The sequence below is a fragment of the Cupressus sempervirens genome, chromosome 5, assembly GCF_028749045.1.
Source record: "Cupressus sempervirens isolate cs-2001-9-10 chromosome 5, ASM2874904v1, whole genome shotgun sequence".
NCBI classification, from domain to species: Eukaryota; Viridiplantae; Streptophyta; class Pinopsida; order Cupressales; family Cupressaceae; genus Cupressus; species Cupressus sempervirens.
This window is the reverse complement of record NC_143122.1, coordinates 489863561-489885315: the sequence shown is the minus strand read 5'-3', so window position 1 is coordinate 489885315 and position 21755 is coordinate 489863561. Positions and strand designations below refer to the sequence as shown.

Sequence of the window (21755 nt, the reverse complement as noted above, 5' to 3'; positions counted from 1 at the left end):
GAGTGATAACCACAATGTCCTCTTCCTCCATCTTGCGACCGATGGCAAGCAATTGATCACGGATTTTCTGGCGAGGTCATTTCATCCATGACAATAGAAAATAGAGTGTTCTTCAAAAAGAAAGTTCTTCTTTTGTCAGAAGTCTCATGAAGACCTTTGAGATGTGTCCAGATCTCAATAACTATCTTGCCGGATGGAGTCTAAGAGAGTTGATCATCAGCCACAGATAATTTGAGAAGCATCACCACCTCTCGATTATTCAGATCACAAGTATCTTGGTCAGGACCAGGAGAAATCGGATGCTTCCTAACACCCAGAACAAGTTGATCGATGTTTAGATATTAAAAAATTGCAATGATCCACTACTTCCAAGTGCCATAATTTCGACCATTGAATTTTGAGTTGTGCTCAAGCAGAATGTTTGTCATAGATGCCATGACACATTTTCCAATGGAAAAACATGAAAATGTATGCACATTTTTTGAGGCAAAAATTGGAGAGTGACCCAGAAGAGAGCTCAAAAAATCCGTAAGTAATATGTTGCCAATTTCTAATCTACTGGCTTGAGAATCAAGGCACCTAGAAAAATCTGATGACAACCTAGTTGAGCTCTCAAAAAACCCACCAAGAATCTGGAATCAAAAAAAAATCGAGCTCAAAAAACTAGGGTTTCAAGCAAAAAACCAAGCCGGTGGCCATGGAGGTCAAAAATGGCAGAAAAATGGTAGTTGCAGGCAAAAGAACTGTCCAATTTTTTTCAAAATAGGGGCATTTTGACTAAGACAATAGTGGGGATGAAACTAAGACAAAAGAAGATTTTTCACCCTCAAAACGCTATGTTTGGCAAACCCGTGACCTCAGAAAAAAGTCCGTGGAAGCCACGATTTTTCACCGAACAATGAGCCCCAACATTTGCAATGCGAGCAGAACATCTAAAATGGATAGACAACCATCGAACATCAAATGCAAGCAAAAAAATCGTAGTTAGTAGAACACCAGACGAAAGTAGAGAATCGTGAGTTTCCACAAGAAATTGGACACGATTTGTAGGAAAAATGCGAGTTGCAGAGATGGGCCTTGTATGTGCACGATTTTCCTCAAGGAAATAGCGATTTGCAAACAAAACGACCCTCACAGTGATTGTCGATGCAAAAAACAATCCTGGGAACACTTGATTTTGTCAGGTGTTGTGATTGGTAGACAAAAATCGACCAAAGAAGTTGTGTATCAGAGGTCGCGCATTTGCACAAGATGTGCTAAATGCGAGCTATCAGAATCACAATTTTCAGAAAAGAAATCTAGCCGAAACTCAAATTCTTGGCAGATGAATTACTCAATAAAAACAAAAACCCTAGATGGGTTGTTGAGAAAAACCTTAGAAATTATTTTGAAAAATTTTAGAGAAAAATTTCGAACGTATTGGCTCTAATACCATATTACGGAAGTAATTGGTAAAAATACTTGCTTGTTATTAATAAAGATCGAGAGGTCATTATATAAAAAAGAAAGGAACGATGTTTCCTTAGGAAACGATCCTAAAGAATAGAAACATTCTATTCTAGCTGAAAGAAAGCTAAAAAAGCTACAGCTAACTAAAGCTAACTAAATATATACAATAGATTACCATTAACTGATAATAGACAATTATTTATTATCTTAATATATTGATGCAAGATGGTCAAGTTATTACCTATGAGTCTAGAAAGTTAAAGAACTATGAGCAAAATTATGCACCGCGCAACTTAGAATTGGCAGCCACTATTCATGCTCTGCAGATGTGGAGGTGCTATCTGATAGAGAAACCATTCGAACTACGGTCAAATCATCACGATTTTGAAACAGCTATATAAAGGGGAAGGAGAATCGACTAGCTAATGCCTTGAGTAGGTTGTTGGTTCCCAAAACTGCAGATTGGAAATCCAAGAGTCTGCCACTTCTCAGATAGGATTCTGCAATCAGTTCTAGCCAACGAACGAGATTCACCTTGATTCCCCTGCACTTCAGGCTCCACTACACCTAGGTGGGTAGAGAGTTTTTCTAAAGCGGATTTAAGCTTTGCGAGTTCTCCAACTGGCAAAAGTCCTCGAACTCGATTAAAATGAAATTGAATATTGAGTAATGGCTGGATGCTTCGTATAATGTTTGGATAATAATGAATTTGATGCTTGTAAGGAAGGAATATATAGATTAAAGTCCTCGAACTCGATTAAAATGAAACTAAATACTGAGAAATGGTTGGATGTTTTGTATAATGTTTGAATAATAATGAATTTGATGCTTGTAGGAAGGAATATGTAGATTTTCTGACTTCAATAATAAAAAGACCAATGCCTTTGCTCATCCGGGCAATAGAGTCAACTTCAATGAATTTTCATGTACAACTTCATAAAGTTCTTATTCATTTATACTGCCAACAATTAAATAATCAAGATGCGATAGATCAAATATTTATGCAATCTTAAACTAGTCCATATTGAATTTTAACTCCTCTGGTAGGAAGACAAACTGGACACAGATACAAAAACAATTTAATATTTCACAATATCTATAATAATCAAATTTAAAAAGCTAAATGACCAAGTCCACTTATCCGACATTTAAATCGTATACAAGATTCCAAAAAATAATTACAAAAGACGATTCATTTGCAGTTTAATTCTCCATGCCATTTAAAAATAAACAAAGGACTTCTTATTTTATTATTAAAATAAAATTATAGAATTCATATTACAAAGTAATATTATAGCCCTTATTCCTCCATACAAGTAATATAAAATGCTTCTTCAGAATATGAATGTTTTTGAATGTTTGATATGTCTTGTTTCTTATAATTCAGCCTATATTTATATTTGACTCATTTCAAGATGTGACTTTTCAAAATGAAAAGTCATATCTCTAAAAATATATTATACGTCCTTTGAATTGAACAAATTATTATTTAGATGCATTATTTGTAACCGGACATGCTTCCTTATCATTAATTTGCCAATTGATAATGATATTGCCATCTTATATTTAATTTAATGAATCTTTCTATATTGATGAATTCCCATCAACAATCTTGTCTCTTCCTGTAAGTCATCAATTTGATATTGCAAGTATGTCTTAACTTTTCATTCGACTAGGCATGTGTAATCCAGACATCTCCAAGTTATAATTCCCGCGAACTTTGTAATCACTCTAGACTTACCTTTTACTAATAAGACAAGTCTGAAGCTTCATCCTATGCAACTCTGTCCCATCCTTGGGTGCTGGGGATTTGCTAAGCATAGATTGGGCATCTACAATTATAGAAGAATCATTATCCGCCGTATATAAAATTTTCTGAACACACTCCTTTATCGGGCCTTATTTATGTTAGTGTCTTATATTCCTTTCTATTAGTAATAGATCACTTCTTCAATATATCTTTTCCCGTGAGTTCACATATATGAACATATCATTTTTTATTGACGTCTCATCCTCCTTTGTATTGGTTTATGTAAGTTTTCAATATGTCATCCATATGCCAATCCCATTATGCCATATGCTGACAATCTACCAGATGGAAAAAGTAAAATATCTTCAAATGGTTTTCAATGCCAAAAAACTCTAATTCTATCATTAGAGTGTAAATACCGATGGTTCCTCTCTTGCCGTGGGCTATAGATCTCTTGTTTCCACGTCTCTATGCTTAGGCATCCTCACCTTTTCATGTTTGACTGGGTTGATACTTGGTCTCAATTGTCTCCTGTTATCAATAGAAGCGCTGCAAGTCCTTGTGAAAATAGTTCCAACATTCCTATCTGAACGTCTAGAGCTTCCAATCTCAGATGGGACTATGAACTTGCTAATGATTGTAACAAAACCATTTTCATCAAACAGGATTATCTGCAGACCTACACCTGCACAGATTATATATTCTTCATTATCAGAGGAGTGTTCCAAAATACTTGAATGAGCATTAAGAGAATTCGAGTGTACAGTGGCAATCTCAGGCATATCATAGACTCAATTCTTCCATGTTCTTTCATCAGAAGTGTTGAAGGGAAGCTTCATATGAGCTTTGTATTGTCCAAACTTCTCTAATGCAGAACCCATCATAGCAATCTGATTCCATCTCTAGCAATATTCCCGTGTAGAGGAACGTCACTGTATTTCTTCTCTAATTTGAGCCAAATCTCATATTTGAGTTGCCTCCTATCTGCCGTTTTGAGTGAATCATTTAACTCCAATTCCTTTAATCAAAATGGACTGTGTTCTGATATGTACAAAATCCTCTGAGATTTTCTTATCTGCAAGTCTGTCATCACTTTAATGAAGAGATCAATAGCCCCAACACTCATAGTTTTTACTAAACCCATCATCCATCAAAATGTTAGTTCAGTGTATGCTCTTCTTATTATAGTGAATGTTTGATGCTTTCTGTCAATTAGATGTGCAGATTCCTTGATCATATGCATTTTGTCATGAATAAATTTTAAGTATTGCTTGGATAAGAAGACCCATGAGTCAATACTATAGATCACTCAGCTAAAGTGTGTAGTTCCTCATCCATCATTTCCAACCTGTGACTGTATGTCTTTCTTAAAGACAACATTTATTTGAAACAAATAATGAAGTACAACTTTCTAAAGGGACTGTTTCTATAACTTCCAAACCTCGTGTTTCAATTATCATGATCAACAATGGAGATTAAATTTTAGGCTCCATGAAATGCTCATCAAAGGAGATGGTTGAAATTTCTAGCAGACTATGATTTTGAAACAGCTATATCAAGAGGAAGGAGAACTGACTAGCTATATCAAGGCGAAGACACATTTTTGCCATAATAACAATAAATACCAGACTTAGAGAATAGGTGCTTCAGAAATTACCGAGAGATGATTTCTATAAACAAGTGTGTTAAGCCCTCCAAAATGATCCGTGTGATATCAGATATGAAGGCTACCAACTAGAACCAGATGGACTCTTAAGGTATAAGGGAAGAACACATATACCTAAGGATTCTAAAATTCGCAAAATGATTTTGAGGGAAATCCATGCCGCTCCTTACTCAGTACACCCTGGGGTGACAAAAATGCTAGCCGATATGAAACCATTGTACTTTTGAAGGCTATAAAACAACAAGCAGCCAAATTTGTTGCGACTTGTCTTGAATGTTAGAGGGTCAAAGATGAACACAGATATCCAACTGGGTTGCTAGATCCAAATGAAATTCCATAATGGAAATGGCAAATAATTAGCATGGATTTCGTACAAGGGTTACCTATGACCAGAAATAGGCATAATACTATTCTTGTGGTAATGGATTGACTTACAAAGGTAGCTCTTTTTATTCCAGGAAATTTAACAAATGGGGCACTAGAAATTGCCCATAAATTCGTAAGAGAAATCTTCAGACTTCATGGGGTTCGAAAGAAGACTATATTAGATAGGGATGCTAGAATGACATCTAGATTTTGGAAAATCTTGTTCTCCACTTTGGGAACAAAACTGAATATCAGTTCAACATATCATCCTGAAACTGACAAACAAACAAAAATAATGAATCAGGTATTAGAAGATCTTTTAGGGGTGTATTGTATGGATCAGCAATACCACTGGGAAATGTATCTTCCCTTAGTGGATTTTACTTTTAATAATTCATATCATTTTGCTATTAAGATGGCACCATTTGAGGATCTATATGAACACAAATGTAGAACCCTTGTAAGTTGGAATAGGATTGAGGATAGATTATTGTTGGTCCCGAAATGCTCTTAGAAATAGAAGAGCAAGAAGTTCAAATCCGTCAAAGACTGAAGGAGAATAATAATCGTCAGAAGAGCTATGCAGATGCTAAAAGAACTAGAGAATTTGAGGTGGGGGAGAAGGTGCTCCTAAAAGTAAAACCTCAGAAGAGTGCTATCAAAATTGGTAAAACACCAAGCTCACTCCAAGATATGTGGGACCTTTTGAAGTGTTGGAAGTTGTAAACCCTGTAGCCTACATAATTGCTCTACCTCTAGCCCTTGCCCAAATGCATAATGTGTTTCATGTATCTTATCTTGAGAAATATAAAGCCAATGTTGAGCATGTCATTGATTGAAATTTCTTGCAGGTGCGAGATCCAAGGGTGGTGGTTATAGAACTACTCAAAATACTTGAGGTGCGTAAGCTACGCTTATGAAATCGGAATATATCGCAGTAGAAGGTCCAATGCGACCAATATGCTATGGAGAATGCTACTTGGGAAGAGATTATGATGAAACATTCCAGAAATTTACCCATCTTTTTCCAAGAATATGAACTTTATACTGACACTATTACATTGTGATCTGAATTGAGAATTTCGAGACTTTATGACAGCTCCTAAATAATTGCTATGATTATTATTTCCCATGTACTAAATTGCAATTGTTCATTGGAACGATGAAACACCGGGGGGGGATATCAAGAGTGTCTTTGAATGGAGGACGGTGACAAAACTGAGCAACCAAAGGTAGATGGTCAACTATGACAGATCATGACAAAATTAATCTTAAAAAATATGCTAAATATTGCATACAGACCAAGAACAGAAATGGGGCCTTGTGATTTGTTCCATTTTGGGCACCCCTTTTGGGCTCATAGATTTGAAACATGGTTTAATAAAATCATTTGATGGTTTTCAATTTGTTCATAATCTATTTGTTAATGCTTGGGGATGGAGTAGAACATGGATTGTATAGTTTATTTGCAAGTACCATTATGCTACTAGAATTGCTCCAAATTTGCATGCTATGATAATGTTACAGAGGCATGGCTTGGATAGTGTATCGTAACTATTGTTAATAGTTGAATATTACAACTGATCTTGCTTTTAGAGAGAAGAGTGTTTTTGTGTGCGGATTTTAAACTTTTAACCATGTTGACCTTGCACTATGGTATATCTCCTTGTATATTATTTTGTGTAAATCTAAAGATTACATTTTGATTAGCATATGCAGTACTTCTGCACTTATACTTCTTTTCAGTATGGGCAAACAATAAGGAGATGATTCTACATATTTGTGAGACTGATCTAAAGTGTTGCAACTTGCCATTGAATGGGAAATCTAATTTTATGTGAAAGACCTGTAGCTAGTTTCTTGCATGAGATTGCTCTTGCAAGACGAAGGCGTTTGCTTAAGCCTTGCTTTGGCTTTAACCTTGGGTGCAAATTGAATGCTTAACCAATGTTTTTGAAGTTAGGAACTCCACTTTAGCATGAACATAAGGAGTCAATTTACTAATTCATTCAAGCATTTGTGTTGCCTTGAAATGTTCTCCTGCAGACATCCAATGTAGCCATGGTACTTGTTTGTATATTTTTCTATAGGTTGTTCCTTGTGTTGGCACAAATGTTGGAGCCCTAATTTGCAAACTCAAACTTGGTAGACCTAATTTGATCTTGGCAAAAACACAATAACTTCAAAAAATACTTATTAAAAACAACTATGCAAAATATAGTTACAAAATGTATTGAATGAGTTCATAAAACATTGGGGAAGTGTTTTCTATTAAATTTGAATACAAATAGAGCACAAAATTGCATCACTCTGTGAATACAACAGTTGAGTGCTTTGGGTTGCTTTGAACATTTTCATACAAATATGCAAGAAGTCACAGTACTCATTAATATGTTCTTCTAGTAACTGCTCCTTATACTAGTGCAACTATTGAAACCATAGTTTACAAACCCAAACTCGGCAGAGCAACTATCTTGGAAAAAACTTAGGAACTTAAGAAATAATTTAATTTTTATTAAAAATTTATTATGCAAAATATAGCTACAAAATATATCGAATGAGATTATAAAACATTGGTGAAGAGTCTTCTATTAGATTTGAACACAAACGAAGTACAAAATTAGATCATCATGCAAATACAATGATTAGTTGACAACTAATATGAATTTATGATGATTGTCTTTGTAAATCATCATAAATTAAATATCTAGGAAAGTTAAGAATTATAAGATTTTACAAATTCCTCTTCATTACTTTTGTGAAAACATAGAAGAGTGGTCTTGTCATTGCACTTAGTTGCAGCTCCACATCTGGCCTATAAGACTGCACCTGCAACTCCCCCTTGCTACTAGATGGTAGTAACTCTTTCTCTGCTAATAATGGGCATCATCTACAATGATATCCCCTAATCCAAAATCTTCTACTTCCACTACATCTACATATAATCATTGGTCGAATATTATATTGTTTATCTGTTGTCTTTCTACATTGTTGTTTGGATTGAGCACAAATGTTTTGTATGTGTTTGCTCCATTTTGTCCAAAATTCATCATTATACTGATTGTTGAGAAAGGTTCACAAAAAGTGATTCAATATATTAGAGATAATGTTGCTTATAGTATATATTCTTATGAGAAGATTTCTGACGGAGAATTACCCAATATTTATTTTGGACCTCATGCACAGCACACTCTCATTATTTACTCCTGGAAGATATAAGCTAAACTTAACTGGATTATGTATTGGACATGGTCCAATCAATTATCAGATTTGCATATAGTCACATGAGAGTACTGAGTCTCATATGCATCTTCATGGAGGACAAGGAACTTCTTCAACCAATTGGTGACAGGATTTGCTACTCAATTGCATTGTAGATTCATTGTTTGCAAAAGGTGAAATCAAAACAAATGTCATTTCAAATGAATGGGTTACATTTAGCTTTCTTGGTTGCATGGATGATAGGACAGCGGTAAGCTTTTGGACAAAAGCATGACAAATTGTCTGATTTCTAGAGCCTCTACTCAAGTTCTGAGACTAGCTAATGGAGATAAGTCACCCATAGGCCACTTGTATGAAGCCATGATCAGGGTCAAGGAATCTATCAGTAGAATAGAGAAAAAGTATAGGTACATGCCACTATGAGAAATGGTTGACTAGATATCAAAATTGGCAAATTCATTCAACCCCCCATGCCACTGGATGCTATCTCAATCCATTGTTGTTACATATCACTTCATTTTCAAATGTGCAGAGGTCACAAAGGGCCTATTCAGATGCATGGAAAAAAAAACATTACATAATCTAAGAGGATCTGTGTGCAACCATGACGAAGCTGCTCTATATAATCAGGCAAGGGGCTTTTCCTCTAGTGAAGCGAGATCACATTTAAATTAAGTAGGCTCCATAAACTTCTAACAATTTATTTATATTGTAACTCATACATGATAGAATCTTGATAAACTTTGTGTCTCTTCAACACAATGAGATTTTTTGGCACTGAAGCCAATAAAAATTGACTGATAAGAATATGTATGTTCAACCAACCATGTAGTTCATTCAGTTCTAAGCATATTGTTAGTACCCTTATAGACCCCCATTTTAAAGTTTCAAAATCAGGCGCTCTATCTCTGATTTTCATGTTTATCTCTGATTTTCGAGTCGAATATTGGTAAGTTCAAGAACGGGCCTTGAACCATTTTGAACCAGTTCAAAATAGTTCAACTGGAACAAGCAGGTATATCAGGTTCAATGATTCAGAGATTCAGTACACAATTTCAGAGTGATTCAAAAGGTTCACTGGTTCAAAAGGTTTGCAGGCTTAGAGGTTCAAAGTTCGAGTTCAAAAGCCAAGTTCAGTAAAAGTTCATTGGTTCAGTGCAGGCTCTCCGATCCACGTTGTATGGTTTAGAGAGTTTGTGTGAATGCCTCCAGGTACATGCAGGTGTATTTTGGCTCACAGGATCAAGCACCCCAAATCAGAGTTTCAGAGATTCCGAAGTTCAGAGTTTAAAAAGCCCAAGCTCTCAGTTCAGATATACAGGTCATGGCAACCCCAATAAGTACAAGATTTAAATCTATGGACATGGCTCATTCAAATTTCTAATTTCCATTTGAATTAAGTAAGCACAAATTATGATATCAAAGATATCATACTGAAGCGGAACCCCCACGAAAGAAAACATGACAAAGCAAGACTCAAACAGGAACCAAGTTGGTGATGCCTCCATTCTGCAAGGTGCAAGCTCATAAATTTGGCATAACAGTTGTAAATACACATGTGAGTCTAATGTACAGGTTTGACGTTCGAATGGGAGGATAGAAGATGAAAGCTGGGAACGTAATACATGTTACTGTTTATTAATGTGTTAAAGAAGAGGCCATTGCATTTTGAAGACATAGGTTGACAAGAATAAAGAAAAATCACTTTACACCTTAAGTTGGGTTCACAATGTGAATGGTTTACCATCTTAAGTTGTAACCTAGATTATATGTCAGATATGTCAGGAGTCTCTGTTTAATGGGTGCACTGATAAATTGTATTGTTCCTCACATGATTTGAGATGGTAATTCAATCTGCCAGAGTTAATGAAATGTCGCCATGGTATCTATCCCAGCCTAGAACAGTCTCAATGTTAATGTTTCGCGCAACATACAGGTAATTAAAAAGAAGTACGGACCCGATCTTGCACCTGAGGGGACATTATTCAAGAATGGGTTGAGTATGGATATCTACCGCGGAAGATTGGGCGCAATCAATCTTACAGGGTCAAAGTATGTTCAAAGATATAAATATTGCAGGTGGTGGTAGATTTAAAAAGTGTTAATGGGGTGTTATCGGATCCCACGCCACTTTCAGTGTGTTAAGTATCTCATATATGGAGTTGCAATATTAATGCTTACCGATTAGATATCAGAGGACAAATGTTCATGTTAAACATACTTGTAGCTGATCGACATCAATAAGGATGGTCATGGTGGTGACGCCTAATAACAAAAACGAGATAGAGGTGAGCACGGTTTTCCTACAATCTTGTGACACATCAACAGGATAAATGGAAGCATGCAAACCATTTGACCAAATGTCAATTTGATCATGGCTTGTGCAAACAGATGTCACAGCAGACTATGGGATAAGGGAATGTGTAATCATGCTTGTTTGCGAGCCCTGGTGAAGATCATTCCTCCATCAATTTCGTCGAACAGAGATGATTTTGGCCATCAAATGTGCCTATCTCTATCTACAGAGGCATCTGTCGTTGAGTCAAAGTTCTTGAGTCCATCACTTTTAGTGGAATGGAGCTCTCAGACAAAGGCATCAGCAACATTTATATGCGAGACGTGAATCAGCTTTCATGGTCTTTAGTAGGTTCCCCAAAGGAAATTGATAATCATAAATGCCTGCGCAATCGAGTGACAACATCTCCCATGCAAACCGGCTCGAACTGAATGCTAATCTATGTGTCAGTTTCTTGTGTTCATTTATCTTTGTATTTAGGTTTTTCACATCTATTCTGTGTTTACGGGTAGATGTTTGTATACCTTATTTGCTTTCAGGTTAAAAGCATCTTTGTAGTTTGTCTTGTGAACTCATTGCAAATCTTACACGGGGAGCTGTACTCAGAAAATTCAGAGGAAGATTATCAATCTCATGATAATCTATCCAACTGTTAGTGCAGTTTGGACTTCGTTGTGGGCATTCGGAGTCAATTTACATATTTGTATTTTAAGGACAAATCCGTTCACTAATACATATATAGAGTGTGTTTGAGCATATACATTATATGCAAAACAACCATTTGACTCAATCGCAAATAAATGTGCTGTTTGTTCAAAACAACTTCCACCTTAAACTGAAAAAATTGAGATTAACGAAACTTGCAATTACAATTCTAAATTCTAATAATTGATTCCTTTCATTTTCTAGAGCTAATTTCTACATTTTTTAACTTATGTTGTCTACCTCACTAACTTATGTGGTCAATTTGATAATATTAAGTAGCATAGAGGAAGATCGATTGCTTAGGCTTGATAGATATAAGCCAAATTCCAAATGGATCGCAAATGATGAGAACCCATATTTTTATGAGAACGAGTTTTCTATCTCAGGAGATGCCAAGTGTGATCTTGATGAGATTGATCAACTTAGGAGATTTATGGACCTGCAAGCTTAATCACAATTTTAGCCCCATAGTGTAACAGGCATACATTGTAGCAAGAGTGATTAGCTCTTGCCACTTTATGTTACCTTGTACTGTGGTGACTTTATATGAAGTAAATTGGAATTGACTTTCAAGTTCAAACTTCAAAGTCAAACTTTTCAGTAATATAGCATGCAGTGTGCATGTGTAATCAGCGATCTAATAATTAAGGAAAAAGTATTCTAAAATATGTTGTGTAAACTCTCATTCTCTTTCATTCTTTCTACTTCTATGCAGCTAAAATTGCCTTTGAATACAAAAAGCAGTACTTCTTTTTCCTTTCGCTTCCCTGAATATTCTAGTTTTTACTGGGTTCCCTATATTTTGGGTTTAACAGAAAAAAATATTTATCTTTGGGTTTATTGATTTATTGCTAGAGTAAGATTTTTGCTATTATGGTTAAATATTATAGCATTAATTTTTGAAAATGTTCTATTTCGCAAACCAAGATTACTTGAATTCGCTATGTTTCAAATACATGCTAGACAGCAAAAGCCTAAACTGTAATTAGGCCTTATCAAGTTGGTTGAAATGTTAAAAATAATTTCAACCAAGAAGGTATTAAAGCTTAAAAAGAAGAAAATACACTCCCGAAACTTGTAAAGAACATATAAAGAGTTCCACTGGATGTATATGCTACCTTGTGATTCACCAATGTAAGAATCCTGCCATACTGTGGAGAACCCGATCTAAGAAATTAGAGAAAATTTTTGTTTCAACCTTACTGTAATTGTCCGGAACATGATTCGTCCACTTTTATGTTGATGGGATACAATGTTGCATTGACTTATTAGGTCTCCGGTCTATTTCATATAATCAGAAGAAATGTTTTATCCCAGCTACTTATCAGATGCCTACAATTGCAAAACTTTGCGACTCAGTTCTATTGTCAGAATGCCAAAAATTCATAAAATCATCTCTTCTTTTAACTTCTAAGGCAGGTATTACAAAGTTTGACGCTGAAGGGCAGTTCAATGATCCACGACTGTTTACTGAGATAAGGAAAATCACGAACAGGTAGCTAAAATTAAAGCGTTAGAAAGATATCTAAGCATAATAGGTAATTAGATTTTAATATACTACTAGGGAGAATCGTGTCTTTTGAATTGCTTTCACCATATTGTACTCCGGCTACAAAAGGCTCAAAGTTGTAGATGGTCTCCAAGATTTCAAAATGTGCATATTTTGAATCAATATAGGTAGTCTTAGGGCGTTTCTCGTCTAAACCCAGTTTTGCTAAACTAGGGTAAACAACGCTTTTGTGTTACTCTATCCAAGGTCATTCCTTCCATGTTTACCATCTTTTGTCTTCAGAATCCAAAAAGGGTTTGACAAACTACCATCATAGGTAATATTAAAACTCTTTGGCCCAACAGGCGCAGAAACAGAAACCCGTTAATATTGAGTCTGCTACTAATAAAAACCGTTTTGCATTATTATTGAATAATTATACATAAAAGGACTGACCTTGTTGAATTCATTAATAAGGGCTTCAGTGCGGTTGTCATAGCTCAAGAATCTGCAGCCCAGCCGGCCGATATTTCGTTTAGTGAAAATCGAGAACATAACAGTCCCCACTTTTGTCATTTGCCGTCTTTGCAAATGGCGTAGCTGACTCTTAATTCCAAAACTGTACCCACTACTATGCTCCCTACTCTGCAAAAAGGTCTGCAATCCAATTGACCTACAAGATAGACGACGTTGGAACTCAGCAAATCGTGTCTGTTAAAAATTGCAATGTGGAAGATCGCGCAGCCATGCCCTTTACCTCTTTCGTTATGGGGCCATGAGTGGGAACTAAAAAGTCTAGTTAGCAACCAGAAATAGCTTGCCTTCTGGATGAATGAAGAAACAATTTGAGACAAGGACGCATAGCGTCTAAGAAATTGATTTAAATTTTATAGTCAAAGTGTCACCTATTGTTTGTCCCTCCCTTGCATAAGGCAAGGTACTAATGCTTTTGGTGGTGGCACACTATGAGTGCAAATAAAATCAAAACTAATAATCTAATGTTTTGATGTGGAAATATTTAATAATTATTTTATATTTGCAAAATTCTGATTTCCTATTAGTTGCATCAATTTTTGGCAGGGGTAATATTTGATAAAAATCTAGAAAAATGAATATGAAATTGAAGAGGCAAAAGTGTTGATTTAATAGCATTTATTATTATGTGGTGGAGCTATCACAAAGCGGTAACGATTAATTTATTACACGAGATTATTGTGTGAGAAGAAAACTTTTAAAACATTGTTATCGAGCGTTTTGGAGTTATTCTCAGTGACAGGGACAATTGCAAAGAGTGAGATGACTGCAGAAAGCGACAATAGTAAAGTGAGACAGAGACAGATGTAAGTTCTCTCCTTCTTTGCAGCCTCTTTCCTTGCGGGCTTCTTTTTCTTGCCCCATTTTGTTATCAAAACATAGAAAAGATTGAGGTTGAATAGTTCCCTGTGAAGAGCTATTTCTACATTCAATGTAGATTGTCTTTGTTCTTATACAGCATGATACCTGTGACAGGTGTTACCCACTATCGCTATGAAAGGCGTTACCCATTATCCCTATCATAGTTGTTACCCATTATCTGTGTGATAGGCTTTAGAGGAATTAAGTGAAAATTTCAAAGATAAAACAATGGAACTAGGTTTAATAAAAACTCAATTTATTCCAACTGTATGCCAAATACTATATTCCTGCATTTAGGGCTTCTTTACTTGTTCATGATTGCTTGTATTATAGTCAAAGAAATACTCATTTATTCAATTCATTACAGTGCCCATGAATAGGACATTTCCCTTTCAGAATTTATGTCTTATGTTCTTCTCTTATGATTTTGTTATTCATGAAAGAAAACCCTCCTATTTAAAAATCACGTACATACAGTTCATTTCCCCACAGGTGCTTCTTGAGCTTACAACACTCCCAACTTGAATTTAGCCAAAGCATTGTTCCCCAGGTGTAGGACCAGGAATAAATCCATAGTCCAAATACTGCAGCCCAAAGACAATCGCAATGCCCACAAGGGTGAGATAAGAAAGGCCTTCAACTACACCCAACAATGCAAATGGCCCGTTGGCTAGTCCTTGTTTGGTGTCCACAACACACGCCCCATTCCTCACTAGGAATGGGGACCCCCTACTTTTTTCGACTCCCAGACTCATAGTTTGGGAGTCGGGAGAAGAAGAGTTTTATTAGACCTTAGGATTTTAGAGTCAAATATTCAAAAAAATCACAAAAAAAAAAAAAAAAATCGAAAGTTTGAAAAAAAAATGCAAAAAATCAAAAAATAATAATAATAATTTTTTTTTTAAAAAATCGAGCTGCCGCGTGCTCGCACCGCTGCGCGCTCCGCCGTCGCGGCACGCACTGCGCACGTGCGTTGCTGTGCGCCATCATGAGCGTGCCGCAACACGCTCCGTTGCGTCGCTGTGAGCGCGCGCTCTGCCACGGGCTCGCACCATGCACGCGCAATCTGCTACGGTTCGTGCGTGTGTGTGCGCGCATGACCAAGGCGCCTCATGCGTGTTCGTGCTATCGTGCTCCCCAAGCACCATGTGTGCTTGCCAAGCCGCCTTGTCACCTTCAGTTTTGTCTGAGTAGCCATAAAAGGGGTTTAAAATATATCGTTTAAGTATAAGTTGACACTTATACTTAAGATATATTTTAATATATGCGATAAATCTTTTGAGATAGGTTTCAAACCTCCCGGAGATAAGGTAAAGATTTTAAGAAATTTCAGGGCTTCAGAAATCCAAACTTAGCGAAATTTCAGGGCTTCAAAAATCCAAACTTAGCCAAATTTCAGGGCTTCAGGATTTCAGACTTAGCCAGATTTCAGGATTCACCTCCAGTTTTGTTTGAGTAGCTAGTGTGTCTTTACTATGCATTGTTAACTCTACGGACTAATGTTTGCTTCTTTTATAGGTAAAAATGTCATCCTCAACTTGTCGAGGTCATAACTTTTGACTCGAGCCTCAGAATTCAGAACTGCTTATACCATTGGAAAGAAGAACTAAAGATCTAATTTCAATCCCTAAAATAGCGAGCCTTTGGCTGCCCAATTTTAGGGATTGACGAAGGTTCTGACTTGAAATTTTGAGCAAAAGACCTCCAAAAAGGTCATTTAAAAATGCCTAGAAAAATTTGCGAAAAAATATGAAAGAGTTGCAAACATTTGATCGTCTTGGATAATCTAGATCACTTGGTTTCTCGCCGGGAAGGATTGCACAGGTGGAGAGAAGACAAAGGTCAAAGATACAGAGGTTGGACATATAAAGCAAATCAGGTTCCTCATCTTATGCAGCTATTAGGGACAAGATTCAACGCAAGTGCCTTGAGATTTTCGATTATAGAAGCAGAGGGAGTACAAGTTTATGAAAGTAATTGTCCAGAAAGAGGGTGTAAATCATCAAAAAAGGGCAAAGAATGTAAACACAAAGTGATCTAAAACCTCATTTGAGCAAAACTCAAAAATTGTTTTCAAAATTGAGAACTTTGATTTTTTGGCAAATTGAGCTCCGCAGCTCCACATTTTCATGCAGGTCCACAAATCAGAGGTGCGCCGATAGTTGACTGCCAGTTCCAAAAATAGCACTTTCCATGCAATGGGAGTGCATTTTGATGGCAAGTTAACTCCGACACACATCAAGTGAAGGGCCAGCTTCTATTTTTGGTGTCTCCATGCACTTCTACTTCGACTGATGGCTTCCTCCTACTTTCTCTCTCATGTTTTCATTGTTTTTGACATGTAAAGGGCTCATGCATCCAATTAATGAATAAAATATGGATGTAGTCCCTCTAGGCACCAGTTAGACTACCAATTTGTATATATTTAGTTTGTTTTAATGTTTTAAAATCATTTTATTGCATTAAGATATCTCTCACTCTCAACACAAATTGAGGAGATAATTTCTTATAAATACCCCATTGTAAAATGTAAAAAGGGCCGTCGTTATTATGCAATAAAATTATGCTTTTGGTGCTAGCATTCAGAGTGTAGTTATTCTTGCTTGAATGTGTCATTGTTTTGTGTATTTTATTCATGAGATTGTGATTGAGCCAAAGGTTTATTGCATTGTTTCTGGTTGTACGATCTTTTAGTTCTGGTGTTTGCTACAGATATATGAATTTCATTGATGTAACGAGCTTGAGAAGAGATCACCCGATTGTATCTACATAGCTTTTTGTCTCGCATCAGTGCACTTTTCGTGGCCTTGCGATTTGATGAAGAGTGAAACATCATTCGATTTGTTAAAGATTCTCACCGACAATTGCATCAATGGATTATAGGAAGCATTGCTCCTATTTTCATTGGTTTCCTACCGATTTCTTCGAAGGCTTAACTCACAGCGTGTTGTGTTCTATAGCTTATGTCCGTTTAGGAATTTCAATTTTAAGTTATTTGATTTCATGTTATTTGCTTTCAGTTTCGCTATTTGCTTTGCTAACCCCCTGTTAGAATAGGACCTCATAGTAGTTGCATTGTTAGAATTGCATTCATTGAAAAAAATGGAAGATACAAAAATATTGTTCTTTTGGTGTGATATTTTGAGACAACAAACAGATTTTACTTCGATTCCAAGACAAAAGAGTTTTTTAGAACCAACAAAGGCCTCCTCGTGAACATTCACATTTATCTTCTACTGAGCAGATTTTGGTACGTCACAAGACAAACACTAAACCTTGGAGTGGATCCTTAAAAAGGATTTGCTTTTCAAGAGAGGAATTACACTATGGATTCTTGCCGTTGACCTCGTGCAAAACGAACGCCCAACAGTCCTGACCCTATTTTCACTTTAGTATAAACAGACCATCCTATCAAAAATTATAGGCTAGGATCATTTATTGCTTCAGGTTGATGAAAAAAGTAGTTGCTAAGCAGGCATTGGAGTCATTTTCAGCAACAAATTCTACAAATTGTCTCTCCTTCTCAACCTTTTTAGCAAATTTCACAAAGCGATGGCAGGCTTAACAGTAATAGGGTTTGGCTTCGTAGCAGTGGCAACGGAAGGAGCTAATTCCTTGGCAGCCGACATTTTCTACCATGTTAAGGCAGAATTATTGTGGTAGATTTCATTTGAAGTGTTGTTTGGCCTTTATATCTATCCAAATGAACAGCTCTGAAAGCTGGGGTTTCCATAATTCTGATGACCTTTCTGCCATAACTTTGAACTTTTTGCTTAGATTAAAGAACTTTGTCAAGTTTTTGGAGCGTCTCCAACCATGGGCCTATTTACTAACATACGAGTGATTTCCATATACTAAAGGTAAAATTTAGTTACAAAGAACTGTGCAAAAAGGTTGTGAAAATAGGGGTTGAAATTGTCATTCTTCTTTGGAAGCATGGACACTACAAAACTTGAATGACAGATGTTGGAAATGGATAGAGATCCAAAATAAAATGTTCAAGCAACGTTTTAGTTTCTGAATGAACCTTAGAATACACAATTTACTAGTGATGGGAATCTAAATCTTTAAGGAAGTTGGTATAGGCAAGGATTTAAAAAAATGCTCTTCTAAAACCACTTTCTAGAATATTTAATTAGTTAATGGGATTTGAGTTATTTCAAAGAGAAAAACAAAGAGCCACCGCCTTTGTTGTGTGATTTTGGTTTTCTAGATATAAAGATATATACCACGCATAGACCAAATGGTATGAGGAGTTCACATGGCTGTGTTGAGTCATGACTGGACTATGACTTTTCATTTTTATGTTCCCTTGTTTTTATTATCTTACGGGAGTCATTAAAGGGATAAAGTTCATTCATACTGATACATTGTAGGTATTTTGGAATGCAGTGTTGCAAGTTCAGCCTGATTAGCCCACATTCGCACAAAATCATTTGCAATTTGTCTATCAATCAAAATGTCAAGTATCCAATGAAGATTATCAGCGTCACGAGCTATTTGATTTACAATTAAGCCCCGATCTTCACTTGCTCTCTCCATGAAATCAATACTTGAGGCCTGCATGAAATGATGAACAAGAGAATCTAAACATGTATTACAAGCTCTATATAAACTGTCTTTGCTGACATCAAATGAATCCCTACTCAGAGAAGCATTTTCGCTAAGCATTTTTGAGATCAAGGCCTTGATTTTACATCTTGCCTTCTCATATGTACCTTTGAGCACAAGCTGTAGTAGTTTAACAAGGACATCTTCTAATGCACCAACATTAGAATCTTCTCTAGAAATCCTTTTTAGTACATCCCTCGCCCTAATACTCTCCAGTTGAAGTTGTGCCAACAATGAAGAAACTATGTCCTCTTCCTCCTCAGTCCATGGAACTACTTCCATATACTCTAGGCAAGATAGCATGTCTGCATCAAAAACAATGGTAGCTGAAACCTGCAAAGGCACAAAAATAATATAAACTCATTCCACAAATAGTATCTAGCTAAGAAATATCAAACTTTTCTTTAGAGAAATATTTGATATTCCTTCTATCAAACAAAATGAACCATTTATATCACGTGAGATCAACCTTATTCTGAATATCTTGTGTATCTTCTTTCCTTCAGAAAATTCAGATGTTATATCTAATACAAGATGCATTCAAAAACATTTTGGTTGAACGGACAAGTTTTTGAGCATTTGCAATAGACAAAATTCTCTTCAATTGGAAAGTATGGCCATAGAACTTGACCTTGCAGCATGAAGAAGACAATTCTCTCTCTAGGTGTCTTGATAAGCCTAATCACATTAAGAAAAGAACTTGGCCAATCCTAATTCTGGTTCACATTCTGATTCAAGGATTAGGAAAAATAAAATTGGCCAGATCCTGATTCCACAAGTATATGTAGAGACATTTTGAAATATAAATGTATGTATGTATGTGAGTATGTAATATCTATGTTCAAAGACTCCATACATGTAACATGTCTATGCTCATTAATCATTAGTTCCAAACTTCAATGTTCAAACATATAATAAATTATAATAAGTTAGAAGCATGATTCTCATAAAATGATAAATCCATAATTGTTAATATATGATTATATAGTATTTCATAATTTGCAAAGACTCAAAATGATATTACATTCTGAAAATTTTAATAACAAGCCATATTTCAATGTTTCATATTTAAAAATTAAGATAGTAATCTTAATATCCAACTCCATATTCTTTGTTATTATCTTTAACAAAATCAAGGTGAACATTTTATCAAATTAGGGTCAAGTTTGACTTTAATGTTATATATATATATATATATATATATATATATATATATATATATATATATATATATATAATATGTTGAAGTAGGCCTCTTTCCTTGCCCATGTGTCTAGAAAAAGATTTGAAGTAAATGGAAAATTGATTATCCTTTGTTTATACACATTATTGTTTCGATTTTCTAATTTTTGTTTTGTTCATTCTTCTACATTCAAGTTTTCCTATTTCAATTTTCTAATTTGTTTTCTCTGTCACAATATATGGTTGCTAGATCAGGAGGACAAAACATGAAGCTAAACCAAAAGAGTTAACAAAGCTATATTTTCCTCATGATACATGGTAAGTTATTCACGATTACATCTAATTTGTCAAGCATAGAGATTACAATTGCAATATTGAACTATTAGATCTTACCATTACTATTTCAAGTTGTATGCATCTTGTAGCAATGGAAAGTTAAGATAAAAGGTAGCTATGAAAATGTTACTTTGGTATAGTTTTAGAAGCTGACAGATACATGTTGCATTGGAAACTGTATCTTTGCTTGGTTAGACTTGAAATAGTCAACCAGAAAATACATTAAACTTGATATTCTATGCATAGACTACATGGACACAATGTCAATGTCTAGAAACAATGACTATAGTCAACAAAATCTCAACTCTAGTTACACTTCTCTACCAATGCAAACAACAAATCCACTTGTCATAGAATCGTTAAATACTATAACATCTACTGCAACAACTACAAACCCAAAATCCCACTGCTCTTTGCACTCTGTCAAAGCAGCAATACATCACAAAACTAGCATCCCAACAAACCAATGCCAAAATCGAAAACCCAAACGAACTCGCACTACAAGAAATAGGTTCAAAGAATTGATCTCTACATACCACCACATGATAAATGGCATGCCAATAAAAGCTTGTGCCATTTGCGAAATGCTACACTTCCACAAAAGCATCCATCAAATTGATGAAGACATCATGAACAAATTTTCTATGCTACCCATTGCTAGTGACGTAAAGAAAATCGAACTAGGACAATTGAATTGCAAGCAATGTCTCACAACAATATCATTTCACAAAGTGCCTTGCTTTGCTGTGCCTTGGAACATAAGATGAAATCCTTCCATAAATATAGTCAAAATGCTAACTTCATTAGAAGAAATACTTGTCTCTTTGCGGATAGCTTTTGCACAAATAAGGCAATTAGGCTTCAAGAGGTCACAATATGGACTAAATGGAACAATTATCAATGTTTCTGTAGACTTTGACAAAGTACAGGCAACATTTCCTAGAGAAGTTGATCAAACAAAAATCGTGGCAATGAAACTAAAGAGAAAGCTACAATATGAAAACACATATGCCTAGGGTAATGTTCATCCTCTTTCTATAATGAATGCACTTGCAACTTTAGCAACCACTCCACTATACAGGAAGAGAAAGTTGTCATAAACAAAGAATGGGACATGTCACTTGCAGTTAGGGCACACGAAATGAACTCAAATTTTCAGAACAAAGAAGACATGGATGATGCAACATCAAACACTAATGAAGATCTAATAGATGAATCACTTATACATTGGCTTAATGACTCCCACTCAATCAAAGACCTTGAGACAACTGTTATTGAAATTGCACCT

At 35.6% G+C, this 21755-nt stretch overlaps 1 protein-coding gene across 2 annotated transcripts in view; it reads right to left on the bottom strand.

Moving 5' to 3' along the window:
- Positions 1-13811, bottom strand: part of CNX3 (cofactor of nitrate reductase and xanthine dehydrogenase 3) — a 50713-nt gene extending 36902 nt beyond the window's left edge. Inside the window, exons 1-2 of one of the 2 annotated variants that reach the window (XM_089831465.1) lie at positions 13701-13811; positions 13400-13616 (exon numbers count right to left, since the gene is read on the bottom strand). In XM_089831465.1, coding sequence (XP_089687591.1) covers positions 13400-13519 — 120 coding nt within the window. In that variant the 5' untranslated portion in view covers positions 13520-13616; positions 13701-13811. Of the gene's footprint in view, positions 1-13399 lie in introns of both variants that reach the window. The other variant, XM_089831464.1, reaches the window with a different exon arrangement.
- Positions 13812-21755: the final 7944 nt, after the last annotated feature.